Source organism: Pristiophorus japonicus, chromosome 16 (genome assembly GCF_044704955.1).
Source record: "Pristiophorus japonicus isolate sPriJap1 chromosome 16, sPriJap1.hap1, whole genome shotgun sequence".
In the NCBI taxonomy this organism is placed as follows: Eukaryota; Metazoa; Chordata; class Chondrichthyes; family Pristiophoridae; genus Pristiophorus; species Pristiophorus japonicus.
This window is the reverse complement of record NC_091992.1, coordinates 68548564-68569822: the sequence shown is the minus strand read 5'-3', so window position 1 is coordinate 68569822 and position 21259 is coordinate 68548564. Positions and strand designations below refer to the sequence as shown.

The 21259-nt window shown below is 46.4% G+C and overlaps 1 protein-coding gene across 1 annotated transcript in view; it reads left to right on the top strand.

Moving 5' to 3' along the window:
• Nucleotides 1-21259, top strand: part of LOC139226181 (MLX-interacting protein-like) — a 413094-nt gene that overhangs the window by 114941 nt on the left and 276894 nt on the right. The window contains exon 8 of the mRNA XM_070856815.1: nt 8951-9093. Within this exon, the coding sequence (XP_070712916.1) occupies nt 8951-9093 (143 nt within the window). The remainder of the gene's footprint in view (nt 1-8950; nt 9094-21259) is intronic.

Genomic DNA, 21259 nt, shown 5'->3' with positions numbered 1-21259 from the left:
TGATTTGTGTACCTGTACCCCCTACAGCTCATTGCTCCTCTACCCAATTATACACTTACTTTTCAAGCTGTATGTGGTCTCCTTATTCTTCCTACCAAAATGTACAACCTCACACTTTTCTATATTAAAATTTATTTGGCAATTACACGCCAATTTTGCAAGTTTATTAATGTATTCTCGTATTTTGTCGCAGTCCTCCTCAGTATTGGGGTGGAGTGTAGAATGTTGCGGTGCAGGGAGTGTCGCAGTTGTGTGAGGCGGACTGGTTGGGCCGGATGCTCTTTACCTTTCCGCAATTGTTCATTGTTCATCGCTTTATATGTAACCTTCAGGGCTGCTGACCAAGGGCCGTCTCTTTGCCTCTTTGTCTCTTTGTCGGCAGGCGCAGATACAATGGGCCAAAATGGCCTCCTTCTGCGCTGTAAATTTCTATGTTTCTATTAATTACACCCACCCAATTTGGTGTCATCTGCAAATGTTCATATTGTAATTCCAATTCACAATTCAGTTATATATAAGAGAGTGTACAGTAGAAACATAGAAAATAGGTGCAGGAGTAGGCCATTCGGCCCTTTGAAACTGCACCACCATTCAATAAGATCATGGCTGATCATTCACCTCAGTACACCTTTCCTGCTTTCTCTCCATACCCCTTGATCCCTTTAGCTGTAAGGGCCATATCTAACTCCCTCTTGAATATTTCCATTGAACTGGCATCAACAACTCTCTGCGGCAGGGAATTCCACAGGTTAACAACTCTCTGAGTGAAGAAGTTTCTCCTCATCTCGGTCCTAAATGGCTTACTCATTATTAGTCTGTGTCCTCTGGTTCTGGACTTCCCCAAAATCGGGAACATTCTTCCTGCATCTAACCTGTCGAGTCCCGTCAGAATTTTATATGTTTCTATGAGATCCCCTCTCATCCTTCTAAACTCCAGTGAATACAGGCCCAGTTGATCCAGTTTCTCCTCATATGTCAGTCCTGCCATCCCGGGAATCAGTCTGGTGAACCTTCACTGCACTCCCTCAATAGCAAGAATGTCCTTCCTCAGATTAGGAGACCAAAACTGAACACACTATTCCAGGTGAGGCCTCACTAAAGCCCTATACAACTGCAGTAAGACCTCCCTGCTCCTATACTCAAATCCCCTCACTATGAAGGTCAACATACCACTTGCCGTTTTCACCGCCTGCTGTACCTGCATGCCAACTTTCAATGACTGATGTACCATGACACCCAGGTTTCGTTCCACCTCCCCTTTTCCTAATCTGCCGCCATTCAGATAATATTCTGTCTTCGTGTTCTTGCCCCCAAAGTGGATAACCTCACATTTATCCACATTATACTGCATCTGCCATGCATTTGCCCACTCACCTAACCTGTCCAAGTCACCCTGCAGCCTCTTAGCGTCCTCCTCACAGGTCACACCGCCACCCAGTTTAGTGTCATCTGCAAACTTGGAGATATTACACTCAATTCCTTCATCTAAATTATTAATGTATATTGTAAATAGCTGGGGTCCCAGCACTGAGCCCTGCGGCACTCCACTAGTCACTGCCTGCCATTCTGAAAAGGACCCGTTTATCACGACTCTCTGCTTCCTGTCTGCCAACCAGTTCTCTATCCACATCAGTACGTTACCCCCAATACCATGTGCTTTAATTTTGCACACCAATATCTTGTGTGGGACCTTGTCAAAAGCCTTTTGAAAGTCCAAATACACCACATCCACTGTTCTCCCTTGTCCACTCTACTAGTTACATCCTCAAAAAATTCCGGAAGATTTGTCAAGCATGATTTCCCTTTCATAAATTCATGCTGACCTGGACCGATCCTGTCACTGCTTTCCAAATGCGCTGCTATTTCAGCTTAATAATTGATTCCAACATTTTCCCCATTACTGATGTCAAGGTCTATATTTACCTGTTTTCTCTCTCCCTCCTTTTTTAAAAAGTGGTGTTACATTAGCTACCCTCCAGTCCATAGGAACTGATCCAGAGTCGATAGACTCTTGGAAAATGATCACCAATGCATTTCTAGGGCCACTTCCTTAAGTACTCTGGGATGCAGACTATCAGGCCCCGGGGATTTATCGGCCTTTAATCCCATCAATTTCCCTAACACAATTTCCCGCATTATAAGGATTTCTTTCGGTTCCTCCTTCTCACTGGACCCTCGGTCCCCTAGTATTTCCGGAAGGTTATTTGTGTCTTCCTTCGTGAAGACAGAACCAAAGTAGTTGATTAACTGGTCTGCCATTTCTTTGTTCCCCATTATAAATTCACCTGAATTTGACTGCAAGGGACCTACGTTTGTCTTCACTAATCTTTTTCTCTTCACATATCTATAGAAGCTTTTGCAGTCAGTTTTTATGTTCTCAGCAAGATTCCTCTCAGATTCTATTTTCCCCTTCTTAATTGAACCCTTTGTCCTCTGCCACTGAGTTATAAAATTCTCCCAGTCCTCAAGACTTCGGGCAGGACCCGTCCCCAGCACCAGATTTACAGGTAGGTGGCGTTGGGTCGGGTCGGGGGTCGGGAGCGCAGGTCGGGTCGGGGGTGGGGGGGGGCAGGATGGAGGTCAGGTTGGTTCGGGTAGGGGAGGGGGGGGAAGATAGGGAGCGCCGGTCGGTTCATGTCGGGGGCGGGGGGAGGGAGGTCAGGTTGGGTCGGGTCCAGGGCGGGGGGTTGGGAGCGTGGGTCGGGTCGGGGGGGTGGTGGAAGGGCGGGAGGTTCGGTTCGGGTCGGGGGGGAGGGAGAGGGAGGTCAGGTCGGGTGGGGGGGGGCGGGGGAAGCGCGGGTCGGGTCCAGTCCGGGGATGGGGGGAAGCAGGAGCTGGACGTGGGAGGAGCCTTATGCACGCAGACCCAGTGAGACCATTTGGCCAGGGCTAGGGGCTGTGTGCTTCGGGCCCCTCCCACACAGTTTTGGGCGCCTGGAGCTACTGCACATGCGCGCCCACTGTAGCGCGCATGTGCAGAGGTCCCGGCACTGTTTTCAGCGCAGGGACCTGGCTCCGCCCCCTACAGCTCGTACTGCGCCGCACCCGGCTCAAGAGGACCAGCAGGGAGCCGGAGAATCTGGAAGTTCTTTTTAGGCGCACTTTGTCCAGTGCGTCCAGGTCGGCGCGGCCCGAAACTTGGGCCCATGGTATCATTTCAGGGTCTGCAGATGCATCCATGGCTGTCCAGGTGTGCTTCCCCATGAGTTCGAGCACCCGCTCCTCCATCTCAATGATGTTGCTGGAGACTGGTGGCCCCCCACACATTCGCCTCTGCACAGACCTCATCCTCAATAGCTTCTTCTGTAAAAGGTGACAGGACGACATGGCGTGAGATCATTGTGTGATATCATTGCTAGGTACTGTCACAGAGACTGATACAACACACAACCAACAGATGTAACCATGCTTATTATGATCATTATAATTCTTTACCTAAAGATGTGGAGCGTGACCGCAGGCTTTGAGTAAAACATTCCCGATAAAAATGAAAGACTGTAGAGAAACATCTTTGTTGGGACTACCTCTGCTTCTCGGTTTCACAAATTGCTCTAAGCTTTGCAAAAAATCCAACATAAAGGAGTGGAACTTTTATTTCAGAAAACAGGGAATATTCACCATCAGCACTTGGCTGTAAACTAGCAGAGCAGATTGATCGCTCTTGTAGAATCACCCCCCACACTGTCCTCCGCCCCCTCCGATATTCATTTCCAACTGAGCAGGAAGGGAGAATGTGAGCATTAATGGAGGGAGTGAGGGAATGCAAAAGCATTACTGAGGGAGTGAGGGAGAGTGACAACATTACTGAGCGAGAGTGACAGCATTACTGAGGGAGTGAGGGAGAGTGACAGCATTAGTGAGGGAGAGTGACCGTATTAATGGAGTGAGTGAGGGAGAGTGACAGCATTACTGAGGGAGTGAGGGAAAGTGACAGCATTACTGAGGGCGTAAGGGAGAGAGAGGCAGCATTAACTGTGGGAGTGAGGGAGTGAGAGAGAGAGCATGAAGTGTGTAATGACTCAAAAGACTTGTTCCTGTAAACTGCCTCAGGTGTAAACCTGATCCACCTTTATTCGCGCCCAAAGTAACCCGTGTGACATGGTACCCGTGCTTATCAACCAGTGACCGCACATGCGCGCGTACAGCCTGATCACCTCCGACAGTGGGGACCCTGGTGTCTGGTGACCCCAAGCATAAATACATAACAACATCCCCTTTCAAGATCTTAATATCAGTCTTTTTACAAATTAAGACAGGTCTGGGACTTTCCATTCACGAGTTGATCGTCTCAGCTCAACTTCCATTCTAGGCGAGCGTTCTGAGTCAGTTGTAACTGAAGGTTGAGTAACCGATCTGATGGGAGTGGTAATGACCACATCAGGGACTGGAGGCCAGTTTCAATAATGATAGCAGGATCCTCTGATGAATGAACATTGGTTGGTTGGTCACTGACTGCATCTTCCTCAAGCGGTTCCAGTTCATCCATGTGCCGCAGTTTTATCTGATCAACATGTTTCATGCATGTTTGCCCATTCTTGAGCACGACAATAAACACTCTGTTACCCTCCTTGGCCCTAACAGTGCCGGCAATCCACTTTGGACCTTGACCATAGTTCAGTACATAAACCGGATTGTTGACAGAGATGTCACATGACACAGCAGCAAGATCATGATACTCTTGCTGACTTTGACGTCTGTTTTCAACACACTCATTCAAACGTTATAAGGACAGCCTCAAAGCCTCGCTGGTAAAGTGCAACATCACCACTGACACCTGGGAGACCCTGGCCACAGACCGCCCGAGGTGGAGAAAGACCATCCGGGAGGGCGTTGAGCTTTTTGAGTCTCAACGCAAAGAGCATGAAGAGGCCAAGCGCAGGCAGCGGAAGGAGCGCGCGGCAAACCAGCCTCACCGACCCCTTCCCCCTTCCCCCGACGAATGTCTGTCCCACCTGTAACAGGGTCTGTGGCTCTCGTATTGGACTGTTCGGCCATCAAAGAACTCACTTTTGGAGTGGAAGCAGGTTCTCCTTGATTCCAAGGCACTGCCTATGATGATGATGATGATCAAATCAGGATGAACAAGAGAAAGTTTGGTCTTGAGACTTCTCTTCATTAGTAGTTCAGCAGGGGAGACCCCAGTAAACGTAAGAGGTCTGGTCCTGTAACTGAGCAGTATACAGGACAAGCGAGTCTGCAGTGAACCCTGAGTTACACGTTTCATACTGTGCTTGATCGTTTGAACAGCATGCACTGCTTGACCATTAGAAGCAGGTTAGAATGGGGCTGACCTCACATGTTTAATACCATTGAGTATCATGAACTCTTGAAACTCCAGACTTGTGAAGCAAGTTCCGTTGTCGCTCACAACAATGTCAGGCAATCCATGAGTAGCAAACATGACACAAAGGATCTCAATAGTAGCTGTAGATGTACTGGATGACATAATAATACACTCTATCTACTTTGAATATACATCCACCACAACAAAAAAACATCTTTCCCAGGAAAGAACCCGCAAAATCGATGTGGATCCTCGACCATTGTTTAGATGGCCACGACCAAAGACTGAGCGGAGATTCCGCTGGTACTTTACTTAGCTGCATGCAAGTATTGCACTGATGCACGCATAATTCCAGATCAGAGTCAATTCCAGGCCACCATACATGAGCTCTAACAATGGCTTTCATCATGACAATACTAGGATGAGTGCTATGTAGTTCACGTACAAATTTCTCTCTACCTTTCTTAGGCATAACAACACGATTACTCCACAGTAAACAATCTGACTGAATGAACAGTAAATCCTTGCGACAGTTGTAAGGTTTGGTCTCATCACACATTTCCATAGGTATTGCAGACCAATCACCACTGAGGACACAATGTTTCACAACCAATAAAATAAGGTCATGGCTCGTCCAGATCCTAACTTGTTGAGCAGTGACAGGTGTTCCTTCACTCTCAAAAGCATCCATTACTAACAGTAGATCTGCAGGTTGAAGCGTCTCCAGCTCAGCTGTGGGCAATGGCAGATGACTCAGTGCATCGGCACAATTCTCGGTGCCAGGGCTATGACGAATAACATAATCAGAGGCAGACAATGTCAACACACACCTCTGGATACGGGATGATGCATTGGTATTAATCCTTTTGTTTTCTGAAAACAATGAAATGAGTGGCTTGTGATCCGTTTCGAGTTCAAAATGATGCACCTTTTTGACCCCATACACACAGGCCACAGGCTTGTTTTTCTATCATGCTGTAAGCTCTTTCCACCTTTGACGAACTTCTCGAAGTATACGCAATAGATTGTAGCTTACCCAACTCATTTCCTTGTTGGAATACACAACCAACCCCATATGATGAAGCATCACAGACGCTTACACGGATCATAATGAACAAGCAACTTGTTTGAACAGAGCACTCCTGCAGGGGACATAGTTTCAGAATAAGGGGCCACCCATTTAAAGATGAGATGAGGAGGAATTTCTTCTCTGAGGGTTGTAAATCTATGGAATTCTCTGCCCCAGAGAGCTGTGGAGGCTTGGTCATTGAATATATTGAAGGCGGAGATAGACAGATTTTTAAGCAATAAGCAAACAAAGGGTTATGAGGAGCGGACAGGGAAGTGGAGCCGAGTCCATGAGCAGATCAGCCTTGATCTTATTAAATGGTGGTGCAGGCTCGAGGTGCTAATGGCCTACTCCTGCTCCTATTTCTATGTTCTTATGCCACATCCAGTTGTCAATGGTGGTGGACAATTAAAAAATTAACGGGAGGAGGAGGCTCCATAAACATTCCCATCCTCAATGATGGCGGAGCCCAGCATGTGAGTGCAAAAGACAAGGCTGAAGCATTTGCAACCATATTCAGCCAGAAGTGCCTTGTGGATGATCCATCTCGGCCTCCTCCTGAGGTTCCCACCATCACAGAAGCCAGTCTTCAGCCAATTCGATTCACTGCATATGATATCAAGAATCAGCTGAGCGCACTGGATACGGCAAAAGCTATGGGCCCCGACAACATCCCGGCTGAAGACTTGTGCTCCAGAACCTGCCGTGCCTTGAGCCAAGCTGTTCCAGTGCAGCTACAACACTGGCATCTACCCGGCAAAGTAGAAGATTGCCCAGGTATGTCCTGTCCACAATAAGTAGGACAAATCTTATCCGGCCGATTACCGCCCCATCAGTTTACTCTCAATCATCAGCAAAGTGATGGAAAATTCATCAAAGGAGTCACTCCTTTCGCTTTGAACCACTTGCTCAATTCTGGTATCCTCCCCTCCCCTTGCTTTGCTTCCTGCACCTCACCCTTACCTGTCTGTCCATTCTCACGCTTCTCATTCAGTGTCGTCCCTTTCAAGGCCCATTGGCTGTCCATCCCACTGTATTTAAACTAGGTCAATGTCCTCCATCTCATTGCCTCCAACATCTGCCCAAACCATCTCAAGTTATTACCACCATTATATAAGTGGCAGTAGGCCCAGGGAGCTGCCCTGAGGTGAATACTGGCTGGAGGCCCCCATTTTATTTGAAAGAAAGACTTGCATTCATATAGTGCCTTTCACAACCACCGGATGTCTCAAGGCGCTTTACAGCCAATGAAGTACTTTTGGAGTGTAGTAACTGTTTGTAATGCTGCAACTTTGGTGTCACTTTGGCTGCTTATTGATACTTCCATCTTTGTAACAACAGCCTATTTCACCCCTATCTCAGCTCATCTGCTGCTGAAACCCTCAGCCATGCCTTAGTACCTCTGGGCTTGACTATTCCAATGCTCTCCTGGCCGATTACAATAGATAAACCTGGGGAATCACCATCACACTGCAGCAAAAATGCACTTAGAGCACTGGGTCTGAAAAGGAAACAAATGCAGGTTTTGGAAATCTGAAACCAAAATGAAAATACTGGAAATGCACAGCAGGTCTGTTAGCATTTGAAAGATTGGGTTAATGCTTTCGGTAGATTGCAGATCAAACAAGGTTGTAACGTTGCTGTAACCGGCATCGCACTGCAGGCAGCTTTGGTTCCCTATTAATAGGGAGAAAATGACTATCATTGAGAAGATACAAAAGCACAAAGTTTGAGTTGTGAGAAAAGATGAAGAAAGTTGGGGGGGCTAAATATCCATTTGCTTAGCGCTACGCCCGAGAGGGGAGCTAACGGGCTGTGAAGCTCTTACCAACTGAGTGCCGCGCTGGCAGTGCCTCGCGCGACCTTCAGTGGAGGTTTACCAGGGGCGCTCCAAGATGGCGCTGTGCACTCTAACGCCACCCACTTGGTGATGTCAATGAGTGTGCAATGCCCCCTTGGTGCTGTAGTCACGAAATTGAACGCTTTCGCCTGCCGTAGCGCCTGGCGCTAATTCCGACAGGGAAAGCAGGCGTCCCGAAGAAGCTGCCGGGGCAATATTTCCGCGGGTGAGCAGGTGGGTGGTTAAAATGAAATTTATTTGTACTAATGTGTCTCTCTTACTCCATACTGTTACTAGCCTCCCTTGCATTATCTTTCAGTTTTCGGGCGGTCCAGCCGACCTCCCCTTTAGGCGCTGGGATGCTGGTTTCCCAGCGCCAGAACTTCAGCAGCGCTCCCACGATAGCATCAGGAATCAGGGTTAGCACCCTAAGGGGGGAGTACTTCTCTTAGTGTTCAACTCTCCTCTTGGCTAAAAACCAATCTCCCGGTTGGAGGCGGTAAACGTCGCCCGGTGCTGAAGTTAGCGACCAGGCGGTGTCACCACCTCAAACACGGCTATAACGAATTTTTAGCCCGGGGTCTTTTGTATAAGGTGACTTAGTTGAAGTCTTTGAGATTATGTAAGGAGTTGAGAAACATGGCTGTTGAATGAAGGTGATAATAACATTTGCATTTACCATAGGTCCTCATCACACTAATCATTGCTGTTCTTTATGTGCAGCCGTATGATCTTTACTGTGTTTCTTCTTCCTCAGGGTTCTTCAGTCCCCATCATCCCCACCCAGCAACTTCCTATCCAGAGCACAGTCACTTCTCCAACATGTCCAGCAACCCGTTTGGAGCAGGAACTCTCACCGTCCCAGCAGAAACCATGCTGCTCGACAGCCAGCACCCACAGGTTAGCTCGCTTAAATATACCCTGCTGCTTCTTGCTTTCATTGTTAAACAAAATTGTTTGAATTCTAGTGCCAAGAAAGTGAACATTTCCATTTTCCCATCCTGTACTAACAACATATACACCGAGGTCAGACCTGTACTAACAACATATACACCGAGGTCAGACCTGTACTAACAACATATACACCGAGGTCAGACCTGGCTCCAGCAACATATACACCGAGGTCAGACCTGTACTAACAACATATACACTGAGGTCAGACCTGGCTTCAGCAACATCGAGCTAGGTAGATCACAATTGTCTCACATTCATCCTATTTTTGCTGAGTTTGCTAGGTTTCATCATATTGATGGTCTAAAAACAAACCCCTAAAGCACACACTGTGGGATCTCTGAACACGCCTGTGTAATGTTACCATGTCCCCTTGTGTAATGGAGACGGGAAGTTGTTTATTTTCAACAGTAGGAAAAGCAGTTCCATGAATGTGTCCAGCGTTTGTTCGCAGTCATTTCTAGGTGGAGTTTCTAGCCCAATCGAAGGATTGTTCAGGAATTGCATTTGGGCTTAAACCTGTAACATTCCCAGTGCTGTGAAATCATGGTGATCCCGGAGGAACGTCGGATTGCAGTCGGAGGCCTTCCTTCGCTGTGCAGCATACGGAAACATGTGTTCCAGATACGTACACATCTGCTGGAATCACATGGGCCTGGACCACCAATCACTATGCAGTATTCTCAGTGATAATGATGGGAACTCTGTATGTACGAGCTGCCATCGCTATCAATGTGAAAACCTCCTAAAACAAGAAACACAGCACAATAAATAAAAAAAACACCCCACATATTTAAAATTAATTGAATGTTTTAGAAAAATGTTTATTTAAAAAAATTAGTTTTTAATGTGTTTTAATAGTGTTAAAAATAAACTTACCTTAATGGGCGGGGTTTTTAATATAATTTTTCTCTGTTTTAAAACTCTTATGCTGGTAAAAGTAAGCTATGTGCTTGCTTTTCCAGGCGTAAGAGCTTAAAGAACATTCGTCAGGCAGGAGTTGGGTAAATAGCCCGATCTCTCCCGCGCGGATATCCTTCTGTAAATTTGTAAATTTGTAAATTTTGACAGATTGGAAAAGCTGGTTCTCAGCGCATGCACATCGTGCCCCAGGAACCGGCATTTGCGAGGCCTCTTTGGGTGTGTGCGCACATTGTACGCGCCCAGCAAGGCCGCAATTTTCGTCCCAATAGTTTCAAGAAGGCTGTCTACAAAGCTCATTGTTACAGTGAAGACCAGCCACAGAACCTGTACACTTATTCTGTCTGATAAAGCTAATTTCTCCAAACTCTGAGCAAACGTGGTAATTATTGCCTTGTTCTGGAAGTGTTTTGAAGTAATGTCATGGAAAATTGGCTCTTCCTTTAACACTCCCACTTGTGCTAATGAAGGGCACATGGCCGGAATGTCACAACCTTTCACACACTGACTACTCTGGATTTCCAGCAATTGTAATTTTTATTATATCCCTACTTGTGCTCTTGTTGGATATGGATCGGAAGGCAATAAATCAGGCAAGGTAAAGCCAATATCTGTTTGTTGTTCTAATCTATGTAATGTCATTTTCATTTTACCACTTGGATTGTCTGCATGAATTGTATGTGTAGTCAGCCCTTTTCTCACTGTGAGACTCCTAGCTTGTGGTGCCTCCTGCACTGGTAGCACTGGCCTGTCTTCTGTTATAAGCCACCTTCTCCTACAGTCATCCCATTACCCCAGTCCTCGCCCTCTGCAGTAGGGAGCAGTTCCTGTTCCTGAATGTTCTTTCAGGTACCAGATTTTTCCAGGTGCCTGTGTGGAGTCAGTGTATGGAGATTGTGGCGGAGTTATTCCACCATGGGCAGCAAGCTCTGCTGGTTTATGTTGTCTGATGTGACAGAGGTTATTACTGTGGCTTGGGATACACTGGGCTGTTACCAAGGGGCTCACCTACAGCTTTCTATATGTAACGTCTCATACCCACTTTTCCCCTCCTGGTAAGGACATTAGAATTCTTTCTGCATTGTGCCCATGTCCTGAGGACAGTGTTGCTGCAGTTCATGGCCTCTGCCATCTCTTTCCAGAGCCTTTAGATCAATCCTTCCCTGGCGGAGAAAATGGAGCACCCTCGCTGGCTGAGTCTCCTGCAGCAACTGTTAAATGGCCTTATGGTGAGAGCAGGGTGCCAGTTTGCGACCCTCCACCTGACATGGTACAGCTTTGCTCTAGGCAGTACTCCTTTGACCTCTGGCACTATTAACTTTCTGACTCTCCAGGATTGCTGGAATGAAGCGGCAGGGTTTGCTGCAAAAGCTTCCCACTGTGCTTTAAACTAGCTTGGCAGGGGGATGGGAACCTGAGAACAAATTCAAGAGGGCAGGAAGTAAAGCAGAAATTGGATAGCAAGAATTTAGAAAGCGAATACGACAGAGGAATCAAGGCTTAGTATGTAGTAAGCAAGGAGGTCTTCCTGTGCTGAATGGTATATACTTTAATGCAAGGAGTATAGCGAATAAGGCAGATAAGCTAAGACCACAGGTAGACACTTGGAAGTATGACATTATAGCCATTACAGAAACATGGCTGAAAGAGGGGCAGGTTTAGCAGATCAATATTCCTGGTTATAGGATTTTTAGCCAAGATAGAGAGGGGGGTGTCGTGATACTGATTAAAGAAACTATTATAGTGGCGAGGAGAGATGATATGTTCGAGGGATCATCAAATGAGGCCATATGGGTCGAATTGAAAAATAAAAAAGGGGCGATAACACTGCTGGGCGTGTATTATAGACCCCCAAACAGTGGGAGGGAGAGAGAGGAGCAAATATAGGCAAGTTGCTGTGAAGTTTAAAAACCACAGGGTAGTAATAGTAGGGGATTTTAACTATCCAAATATTGATTGGGACAAATTTAGTGTGAAGGGTATAGAGGGTGCGGAATTCTTGAAATGCATTCAAGAGAACTTTTTAGTCAGTCTGTAGCAAGCCCAACACGAGAGGGGGCAGTCTTGGATTTAGTTTTGGGGAATGAAGCTGGGCAGGTTGAAGGGGTATTAGTGGGAGAGCACTTGGGTGCCAGTGACGATAATTCAGTCAGATTCAAGTTGGTTATGGATAAGGACAAGAATAGGCCTGGAATAAAAGTTCCAAATTGGGGAAAAGCTAACTTTGCTAAGTTAAGGAGTGATTTGGCCATGGTGGACTGGAAACAGCTACTTGTGGGTAAATCAGTGTCGGAACAGTGGGAGGCATTTAAGGAGGAGTTCCGGAAGGCTCAGGCCAAACATGTGCCCTTAAAGAAAAAGGGTGGGAAAAATAATTCTAGAGCCCCCCTGGATGTCTAGGGACTTACAGGGGATGATCAGGAAAAAAAAGGGAAGCTTATGTCATATATTAACAGTTAACTACAATAGAATCTTAAGAGGAATATAGCAAGATAAGAGGCAAAATTAAAAAGGATATTAGGAATACTAAGAGAGAGCATGAGAAATTCTTGGCCAGTAAAATTAAGGAAAACTCTAAGATGTTCTATAAATGTATTATGAGTAAGAGAATAACTAAAGAAAGGGTAGGGCCTATTAGAGACCATGAGGGTAATCTTTGTGTGGAGGCGGAAGATGTTGGTAGGGTTCTTAACGAATACTTTGCATCTGTTTTCACAAAGGAAAGGGGCATTGCAGATACTGCAATCGAGTAGGAGTGTGATATTCTGGATGAAATAAATATAGTGAGAGAGGAAGTATTAAGGGCTTTAGCAACTTTGAAAGTAGATAAGTCCCCAGGCCCAGATGAAATGCATCCCAGGCTGTTGAGCAAAGTAAAAGAGGAAATAGCCGAGATCTTGATCATCATTTTTCAGTCCTCTTTGGATCTGGGCATGGTGCCAGAAGATTGGAGGACTGCTAATGTAGTGCCCTTGTTTAAGAAGGGAAAAAGGGATAGGCCGAGTAATTACAGGCCTGTCAGCCTAACTTCAGTGGTGGGAAAACTATTGGAAAAAATCCTAAAAGACAGGATAAATCTACATTTGGAAAGGCAGGGATTAATTAGGGACAGTCAGCATGGATTTGTTAAGGGAAGATTGTGTTTGACTAACCTGATTGAGGAGGTAACCAAGAGGGTCGATGAGGGTAGTGCGTACGATGTAATATATATGGACTTTAGCAAAGCTTTTGATAAGATCCCACATGGTAGATTGGTCATGAAGGTTAAAGCCCATGGGATCCAGGGCAAAGTGGCAAGTTGGATCCAAAATTGGCTTGGAGGTAGGAAGCAAAGGGTAATGATTGATGGATGTTTTTGTGACTGGAAGGATGTTTCCAGTGGGGTTCCGCAGGGCTCAGTACTGGGTCCCTTGCTTTTTGTGGTATATATCAACGATTTAGATTTGATATAGGGAGTATGATTAAGAAGTTTGCAGACAACACTAAAATTGGCTGTGTGGTTGATAATGAAGAGGAAAGTCATGGGCTGCAGGAGGATATCAATCTACTGGTCAGGTGGGCAGAGCAGTGGCAAATGGAATTTAATTCAGAGAAGTGTGAGGTGATGCACTCTGGGAAAGCTAATAAGGAAAGGGTATCCACATTAAGCAGTAGGCCACTTAATAGTGTAGATGAACAAAGGGACCTTGGAGTGCTTGTCCACAGATCCCTGAAAGTAGCAGGCCAGATGGATAAGGTGGTTAAGAAGGCATATGGAATGCTTGCCTTTATTGGCCGAGGCATACAATATAAGAGCAGGGAGGTTATGCTTAAATTGTATAATACTTTGGTTAGGCCACAACTGGAGTACTGCATGCAGTTCTGGTCACCGTATTATAGGAAGGACGTGATTGCACTATAGAGGGTGCAGAGAAGATTTACTAGGATGCTGCCTGGAATGGAGAATCTTAGTTATGAGGACAGATTGGATAGGCTGGGTTTGTTCTCATTGGAACAGAGAGGAGAGCTCATTGAGGTGTACAAAATATTGAGGGGCTTGGACATAGTGGATAATAAGGGCCTATTTCCATTGGTGGAGGGGTCTATTACGAGGGGGCATAGTTTTAAGGTGGTTGGTGGAAGGTTTCGAGGGGATTTGAGGGGGGGCTTCTTTACGCAGAGGGTTGTGGGGATCTGGAACTCGCTGCCTGGAAGAGTGGTGGATGCAGAAACCCTCACCACTTTTAAGAGATGGTTGGATGGGTACTTAAAGTGCAGTAACCTGCAGGGTTACGGACCTAGAGCTGGTAATTGGGATTAGACTGGATGACCTTTTGTTGGCCAGTGCAGTATTAATGGTAAGTACTGCAAGGAATCAAATACGGCCAGGGTGATCTGGACTAGTTTCAATCGAATTTTCTCGCTAAATTGGCCTGGGTTTTTATCTGGTTTTTGCCTCTCCCAAGAGATCACATGGCTCCGGTTGGAGTGGAGTGTAGAATGTTTCAGTATAAGGGATGGCGCAGTTGTGGTGAGGCGGACTGGTTGGGCTGGGTGCTCTTTGCCTTTCCGTCATTGTTCACAGGTTTATATGTAACCTTCAGGGCTGCTGACCAAGGGCCGTGCGGCTCTTTGTCAGCCATTGCGGATACGATGGGTCGACATAGCCTCCTTCTGCGCTGTAAATTTCTATGTTTCTATGTGCCAAGATGTAATGTTCAAGCTCCAATAGCCCTTTAAGGCCTGAAGCAACGCTCCGATTTTCTGTGCCGCCATGTAACCTTCCATTTTAAAATGAACCTCATCAGGAAATCAGGGCGTGAGGCTCTGATCCCGATACTGGCTGGCCAGTGTGTGCTGCACCCTCACATGGGCGCCCGGAAAGTCAGTGAGATTTCATAAACACTGGAAGCACCAGATGCACCACAGCTGCCTATCGTGGTCGTCTACATTCCTATCCCTCTGTTGCCCTGATCTGACTCTCTGTGCCCTAACTCATCACCCTGCCTCAACTTTCTCATCCCACAAAGACAAACCTGACTGAAGTTTTTGAGGAGTTGATTAAAGTAGTGGACATGGGAATGTCTATGGGTGTTATTTATATGGACTTCCAGAAGGCATTTGATAAAGTCCTGGATAAGAGCCTGTAGAACCCCATGGAATTGAGGGCAAATGATTGACCTGGTTAGGAAATTGGCTGAGCGGCAGGAGCCAGAGAGTGGGGCTAATGGGCAGGTTCTCTCATTGGCAGCATGTGACTAGTGGTCTCCCACAGGGATCTGTGTTGGGGCTTCAATTATTCACTGTATTTATTAATGACTTAGATGATGGGATAGAAAGTGACATATCCAAATTTGCCGATGATACAAAGATAGGTGACATTGTAGGCATAAAATTACACCAGGATAGCGACAGATTAGGTGAATGGGCAAAACTGTGGCAAATGGATTTCAATGTCAGCAAATGTGATGTCATCCACTTTGGACCTAAAAAGGATAGAACAGGAAACTTTCTAAATAGTGAAAAGCTAGAAACAGTGAAGGTCCAAAGAGACTTGTGGGGGTCCAGGTACATAGGTCATTAAAATGTCATGAACAGATACAGAAAATAATCAAAAAGGCTAATGGAATGCTGGCCTTTATATCTAGCGGACTAGAATACAAGGGGGTAGAAGTTATGCTGCAGCTGTACAAAACCCTGGTTAGACCACACCTGGGGCACTGTGAGCAGTTCTGGGCACCACACCTTAGGGAGACTATATTGGCCTTGGAGGGAGGGCAACGTCGGTTTACCAGAATGGTACCCGGACTTCAACGGATAAGATACGAGGAGAGATTACACAAATTATGGTTGTATTCCCTAGAATTACGAAAGGTAAGGAGTGATCTGATTGAAGTTTTCAGGATATTAAGGGGAACAGAGAGGATAGATAGAGAGAAACTATTCCCGCTGGTTGGGGAGTCTGGGACTAGGGAGCATCGTCTAAAAATTAGAGCCAGCCCTTTCAGGAGTGAGATTAAGAAACACTTCTACACACGATTGGTAGAAGTTTGGAACTCTCTTCCGCAAACGGCGATTGGTGCTAGATCAGTTGTTAGTATTAAATCGGAGATTGATAGATTTTTGTGAACCAAAGGAATTGAGGGATATGGGACCAAGGCAGCAAATGTGGAGTTAGGTCGCAGATCAGTCACGATCTCATTGAATGGCGGAACAGGCTCGAGGGGTTGAATGGCCTCCTCCTGTTCCAATGTTCCTAAGAACAGCAAAGGTGAAAAAACAAATAATAAGAGCTACATGAGGGAATACGAAAAGAAACTTGCAAGCGATATCAAAATCAACACAATCCACTTTTACAATTATAATAGGGTGGTTAAGAGCAATGTGGGCCGTTAAAACTGATAATAGTGATATTATAAATGAAAATAAGGAAATGGCAGACATGTTGAATAATTACTCTCAGTATTTACAGTAGAGGAAGGAGACAGCATGCTGGGCACCCCAAGGAAACTAACTTTGAATCAGCGATGGGAACCATAATTAACATAAGCAAAATAACAGTAATGAAGAAAATAATGGCACTAAAGAGAGACAGATCCCCAGGACCCGATGGTTTCCATCCCAGGGGTTTAAAGGAAGTAGGTGAGATTGCAGATACCCCAACTATAATCTTCCAAAGTTCTCTCAATTCAGGAACCGTTCCTTTAGATTGGAAATTTGCGCATGTCACTTATGTTATTTAAGACACGGGAGAGAAGGAATCGAGGGAATTATAGACCAATTAGCCTAATATCTGTTGTCAGGAAATTACTAGAATCTATAATTAATGATAAAATGACTGAACACCTTGAAAATTTTCAGCTGATCAGAGAGAGCCAGCACGGAATGGTAAAGGGTGGGTCATGCCTGGCGAACCTGATTGAATTTTTTGAAGAGGTAAAGTAGTGGACAGGGGAATGTTTCTAGATGTTATTTATATGGACTTCCAGAAGACATTTGACAAAGTCTCTCATAAGAGAGTATAGCTAAAGCTGAAGATCATGGAATTGAGGAAAAATTCTTGGCCTGGTTAGGAAATTGGCTGAACAGTTGGAGACAGAGAGTGGGGATAATGGGCAGGTACTCTCATTGGCAGGATGTGACTAGTGGTGACCCACAAGGATCTATGTCGGGGCCTCAACTATTCACTGTATTTATTAATGACTTTGATGATCGGATAGAGAGCTAGATATCCAAGTTTGCCAATGACACAAAGATAGGTGTAAGCGTAAAATTAGAAAAAGATATAGGGTCAAAAATTGCGGCCTCTCCACTTCACTTCACCCGAAGAGGCCTCGCAAATGCCGGTTCTCGGTGCGTGATGTGCATGCGCCGAGAACTGGCTTTTCTAATCTGTCAAAATTTCTTTTGACAGATCCAATGCATCCCCGCAGGAAGGACATCCACACGGGAGAGATCGGGCTATTTGCTCAACTCATGCCCAACGAATGTCCTTCAAACTCTTACGCCTGGTAAAGGCAGGCATATAGCTTACTTTTACCAGCATAAGCGTTTTAATACAGAGAAAAATTTAATTTAATCACTCATTTTTATATGAAAAACCCTGTCCATTAAGGTAAGTTTATTTTTAATACTATTAAAACACATTAACATTTTTTAAAAATATATATTTTTTTCTAAAGCAATTAAGGGCTGAAATTGCCCCTTTCCTTAAGGCCTGTTACCCCCGGAAAGCAGTGGCCTCGCTGCAGAGTGCAATGGCCGCTGACTTTTCGTGTAATACCCGCCATTATCAACATTGCACTCCTGTGTTATCCCGGCGGTGAACCATTCCCCCCCCCACCACTGCTCCGCTGCTACCGATCCATGTTAAGTATGTCATCACAGTCCGCAGCGCCAATCTATCCCCCCGACGGCGAAATTCCATCATGAAAATCTTCGGCCCGCTGGGCGGTGCCAAAACCAGCTTTTCCCCGCCGGTGCGCTGAGACTGAGGCCTTCTGCAGTGGCGGCTCCCCTTAAAGGGGGGGAACGCACTGCCACTGCCGCCATGTTTTTTTTGGTCGGCCGACTGCTATGTCAGCCCGACAATTATGCCCCCGGGTTCAGATGGGCTGCCAAACAGGCCCGGCCAAAACCCTTCCTGGTGGCCCAGACGGCCAAATTTTTAAAATCGCAAAGACTTTCCCTTTAAGTGAAGTGGAGAGCTGTGGTGACACAGGCCGTGATGACATAATTGCGGCAGCCACTCCGCACCCCACCCAACTTCCACCCCTCCGGTGTTGCGCCCGTTGCGTTTCCGCCCCCATTAACAGCGACTTCCGGATCCGAGAGAAAAAAAACAAAGAGTAGAATTTCGTGCACGAGGTGACCTCAACCACCGTGGCGGTAAAAACACAGAAAACGGGGTGGGAGCACCCTGTTTCGGGCAGGGGGCAATTTCAGCCCCTTATTTACATTCAATCGCAATTAATTTTAAATGTGTGAGGTTTGTTTTTTATTTATTGTGTAGTGTTTCTTGGTTTTGGGTGTATTCTCATTGGTAGTAATGGGAGTTTGTACAAACGGAGCTCCCATTATTATCAGTGAGAATACTAGATAGTCATTGGTGGTCCAGGCCCATTTGATTCCAGGATATGCATGCGTACCTGGAAGACATATTCCTGTACGCTGGACTGTGAAACTCGGCCTCCGACTGCAATCCAACATTCCTCCGGGACCACCAGGTATTTTCGTTAAAAATTTTCGGGTTGGAGACGTTCGCCCGAAGGAGGTCTCCGATTGCAATTTCCCCCCATTAATGGATTATGTGAATGGGCAGAACTGTGGCAAATGGATTTCACTGTAGGCAAATGTGAAGCCATTCACTTTAGGACCTAAAAAGGAGAGAACACAGTACTCTCTAAATGGTGAAAAGCTAGAAGCAGTGAAGGTCCAAAGTGACTGAGGGTTCCAGGTACATCGATCTTTAAAATGTCATGGACAGGTACCAAAAATAATCAAAAAGGCTAATGGAATGCTGGCCTTTATATCTAGAGGACAAGAATACAAAGGGGGTAGAAGTTATGCTGCAGCTGTACAAAGCCTTGGTTAGACTACACCTGGAGCACTGTGAGCAGTTCTGGGCACCACACCTTAGGGAGGATATATTGGTCTTGGAGGGAGTGCAGCGTGGGTTTACCAGAATGATACCTGGACTTCAAGGGTTAAATAACGAGAAGAGATTACACAAACTAGGGTTGTATTACCTGGAATTTAGAGGATTAAGGGGTTATCGAAGTTTTCAAGGTATTAAGGGGAACTGTACTATTGAATCTGCTTCCACCAACTGCTCTGTGCGTTCCAGATCATGACAACTTACTGCGTACATTGTTTTCCCTCATCCCACTTCTGCCAACTCATTTTGCCAACTACCTTAAATCTGTGTCCTCTGGTTATCAACCCTTCTTCAACTAGAAACTGTCTCTCCTTATTTAATCTATCAAAACCATTCTTGATAGTAATTCCGATATCTATCAAATCTCCCCTGAACCTTCCCTGCTCTAAGGTGAACGGCCCCAGTTTCTCCAATCTCTCCACGTAAGTTGGTGAGAGGCGGGAGCGGCCTATAAAAGGCCCAGCGGGAGATCGAGAGCCAGCGGCAGTTGGTGAGAGGCGGGAACGGCCTATAAAAGGCCCAGCGGGAGATCAAGAGCCAGCGGCAGTTGGAGAGAGGCGGGAGCGGCCTATAAAAGGCCCAGCGGGAGATCGAGAGCCAGCGGCAGTTGGTGAGAGGTGGGAGCGGCCTATAAAAGGTCCAGCGGGAGATTGAGAGCCAGCGGCAGTTGGTGAGAGGCGGGAGCGGCCTATAAAAGGCCCAGCGGGAGATCGAGAGCCAGCGGCAGTTGGTGAGAGGCGGGAGCGGCCTATAAAAGGCGCAGCGGGAGATCGAGAGCCAGCGGCAGTTGGTGAGAGGCGGGAGCGGCCTATAAAAGGCCCAGCGGGAGATCGAGAGCCAGCGGCAGTTGGTGAGAGACGGGACCGGTGCAGCTACAGCGGGAGAGAAAGCAAAATAGAAGTAGAAAGGAATCAAAAGGTGACGTCACAGCCAATGGGGTAAGTGATTGGCTGGTGATTGGTGAGTAGCTTTTTTTATTTTTTATATCAGTAAGTGAACTATAACACTGTTATTACCAATTTAAGGGTATCTAAGGGTTAAGGCATGGCAGGAGAGTTCGGTCACGTGATATGCTCCTCCTGTGCCATGTGGGAACTCAGGGATGCTTCCGGTGTCCCTGAGGACGATGTGTGTGAGAAGTGTATCCGCCTCCATCTCCTGACGTACCGCGTTGCGGAATTGGAACTGAGGGTGGATTCACTCTGGAGCATCCACGATGCTGAGAATGACATAAGTGGCACGTTTAGTGAGTTGGTCTTACCGCATGAGAAGGATCCACAGCCAGCTAGGGAATGGAAGACCAGTAGGAAGAGTAGTACAAAGAAAGTAGTGCAAGGGTCCCACCTGGTCATCTCCCTGCAAAACAGATACACCGCTTTGGGTACTGTTGAGGGAGATGACTCATCAGGGGAGAGCAGCAGCAGCCAAGTTCATGGCACCATGGCTGGCTCTGTTGTACAGGAGGGCAGAAAAAAGAGCATAAAAAAGAGTGGGAGAGCGATAGTGATAGGGGATTCAATCATAAGGGGAATAGATAGGCGTTTCTGCGGCTGCAATCGAGACTCCAGGATGGTATGTTGCCTCCCTGGTGCAAGGGTCAAGGATGTCTCCGAGCGAGTGCAGGACATTCTAAAAAGGGAGGGAGAACAGCCAGTTGTCGTGGTGCACATTGGTACCAACGACATAGGTAAAAAAAGGGATGAGATCCTACGAGACGAATTTAAGGAGCTAGGAGTTAAATTAAAAAGTCGGACCTCAAAAGTAATAATCTCGGGATTGCTACCAGTGCCACGTGCTAGTCAGAGTAGGAATCGCAGGATAGCACAGATGAATACGTGGCTTAAGCAGTGGTGCAGCAGGGAGGGATTCAAATTCATGGGGCATTGGAACAGGTTCTGGGGGAGGTGGGACCAGTACAAACTGGACGGTCTGCACTTGGGCAGGAATGGAACCAATGTCCTAGGGGGAGTGTTTGCTAGTGCTGTTGGTGAGGAGTTAAACTAATATGGCAGGGGGGTGGGAATCAATACAGGGAGACAGAGGGAAACAAAAAGGAGA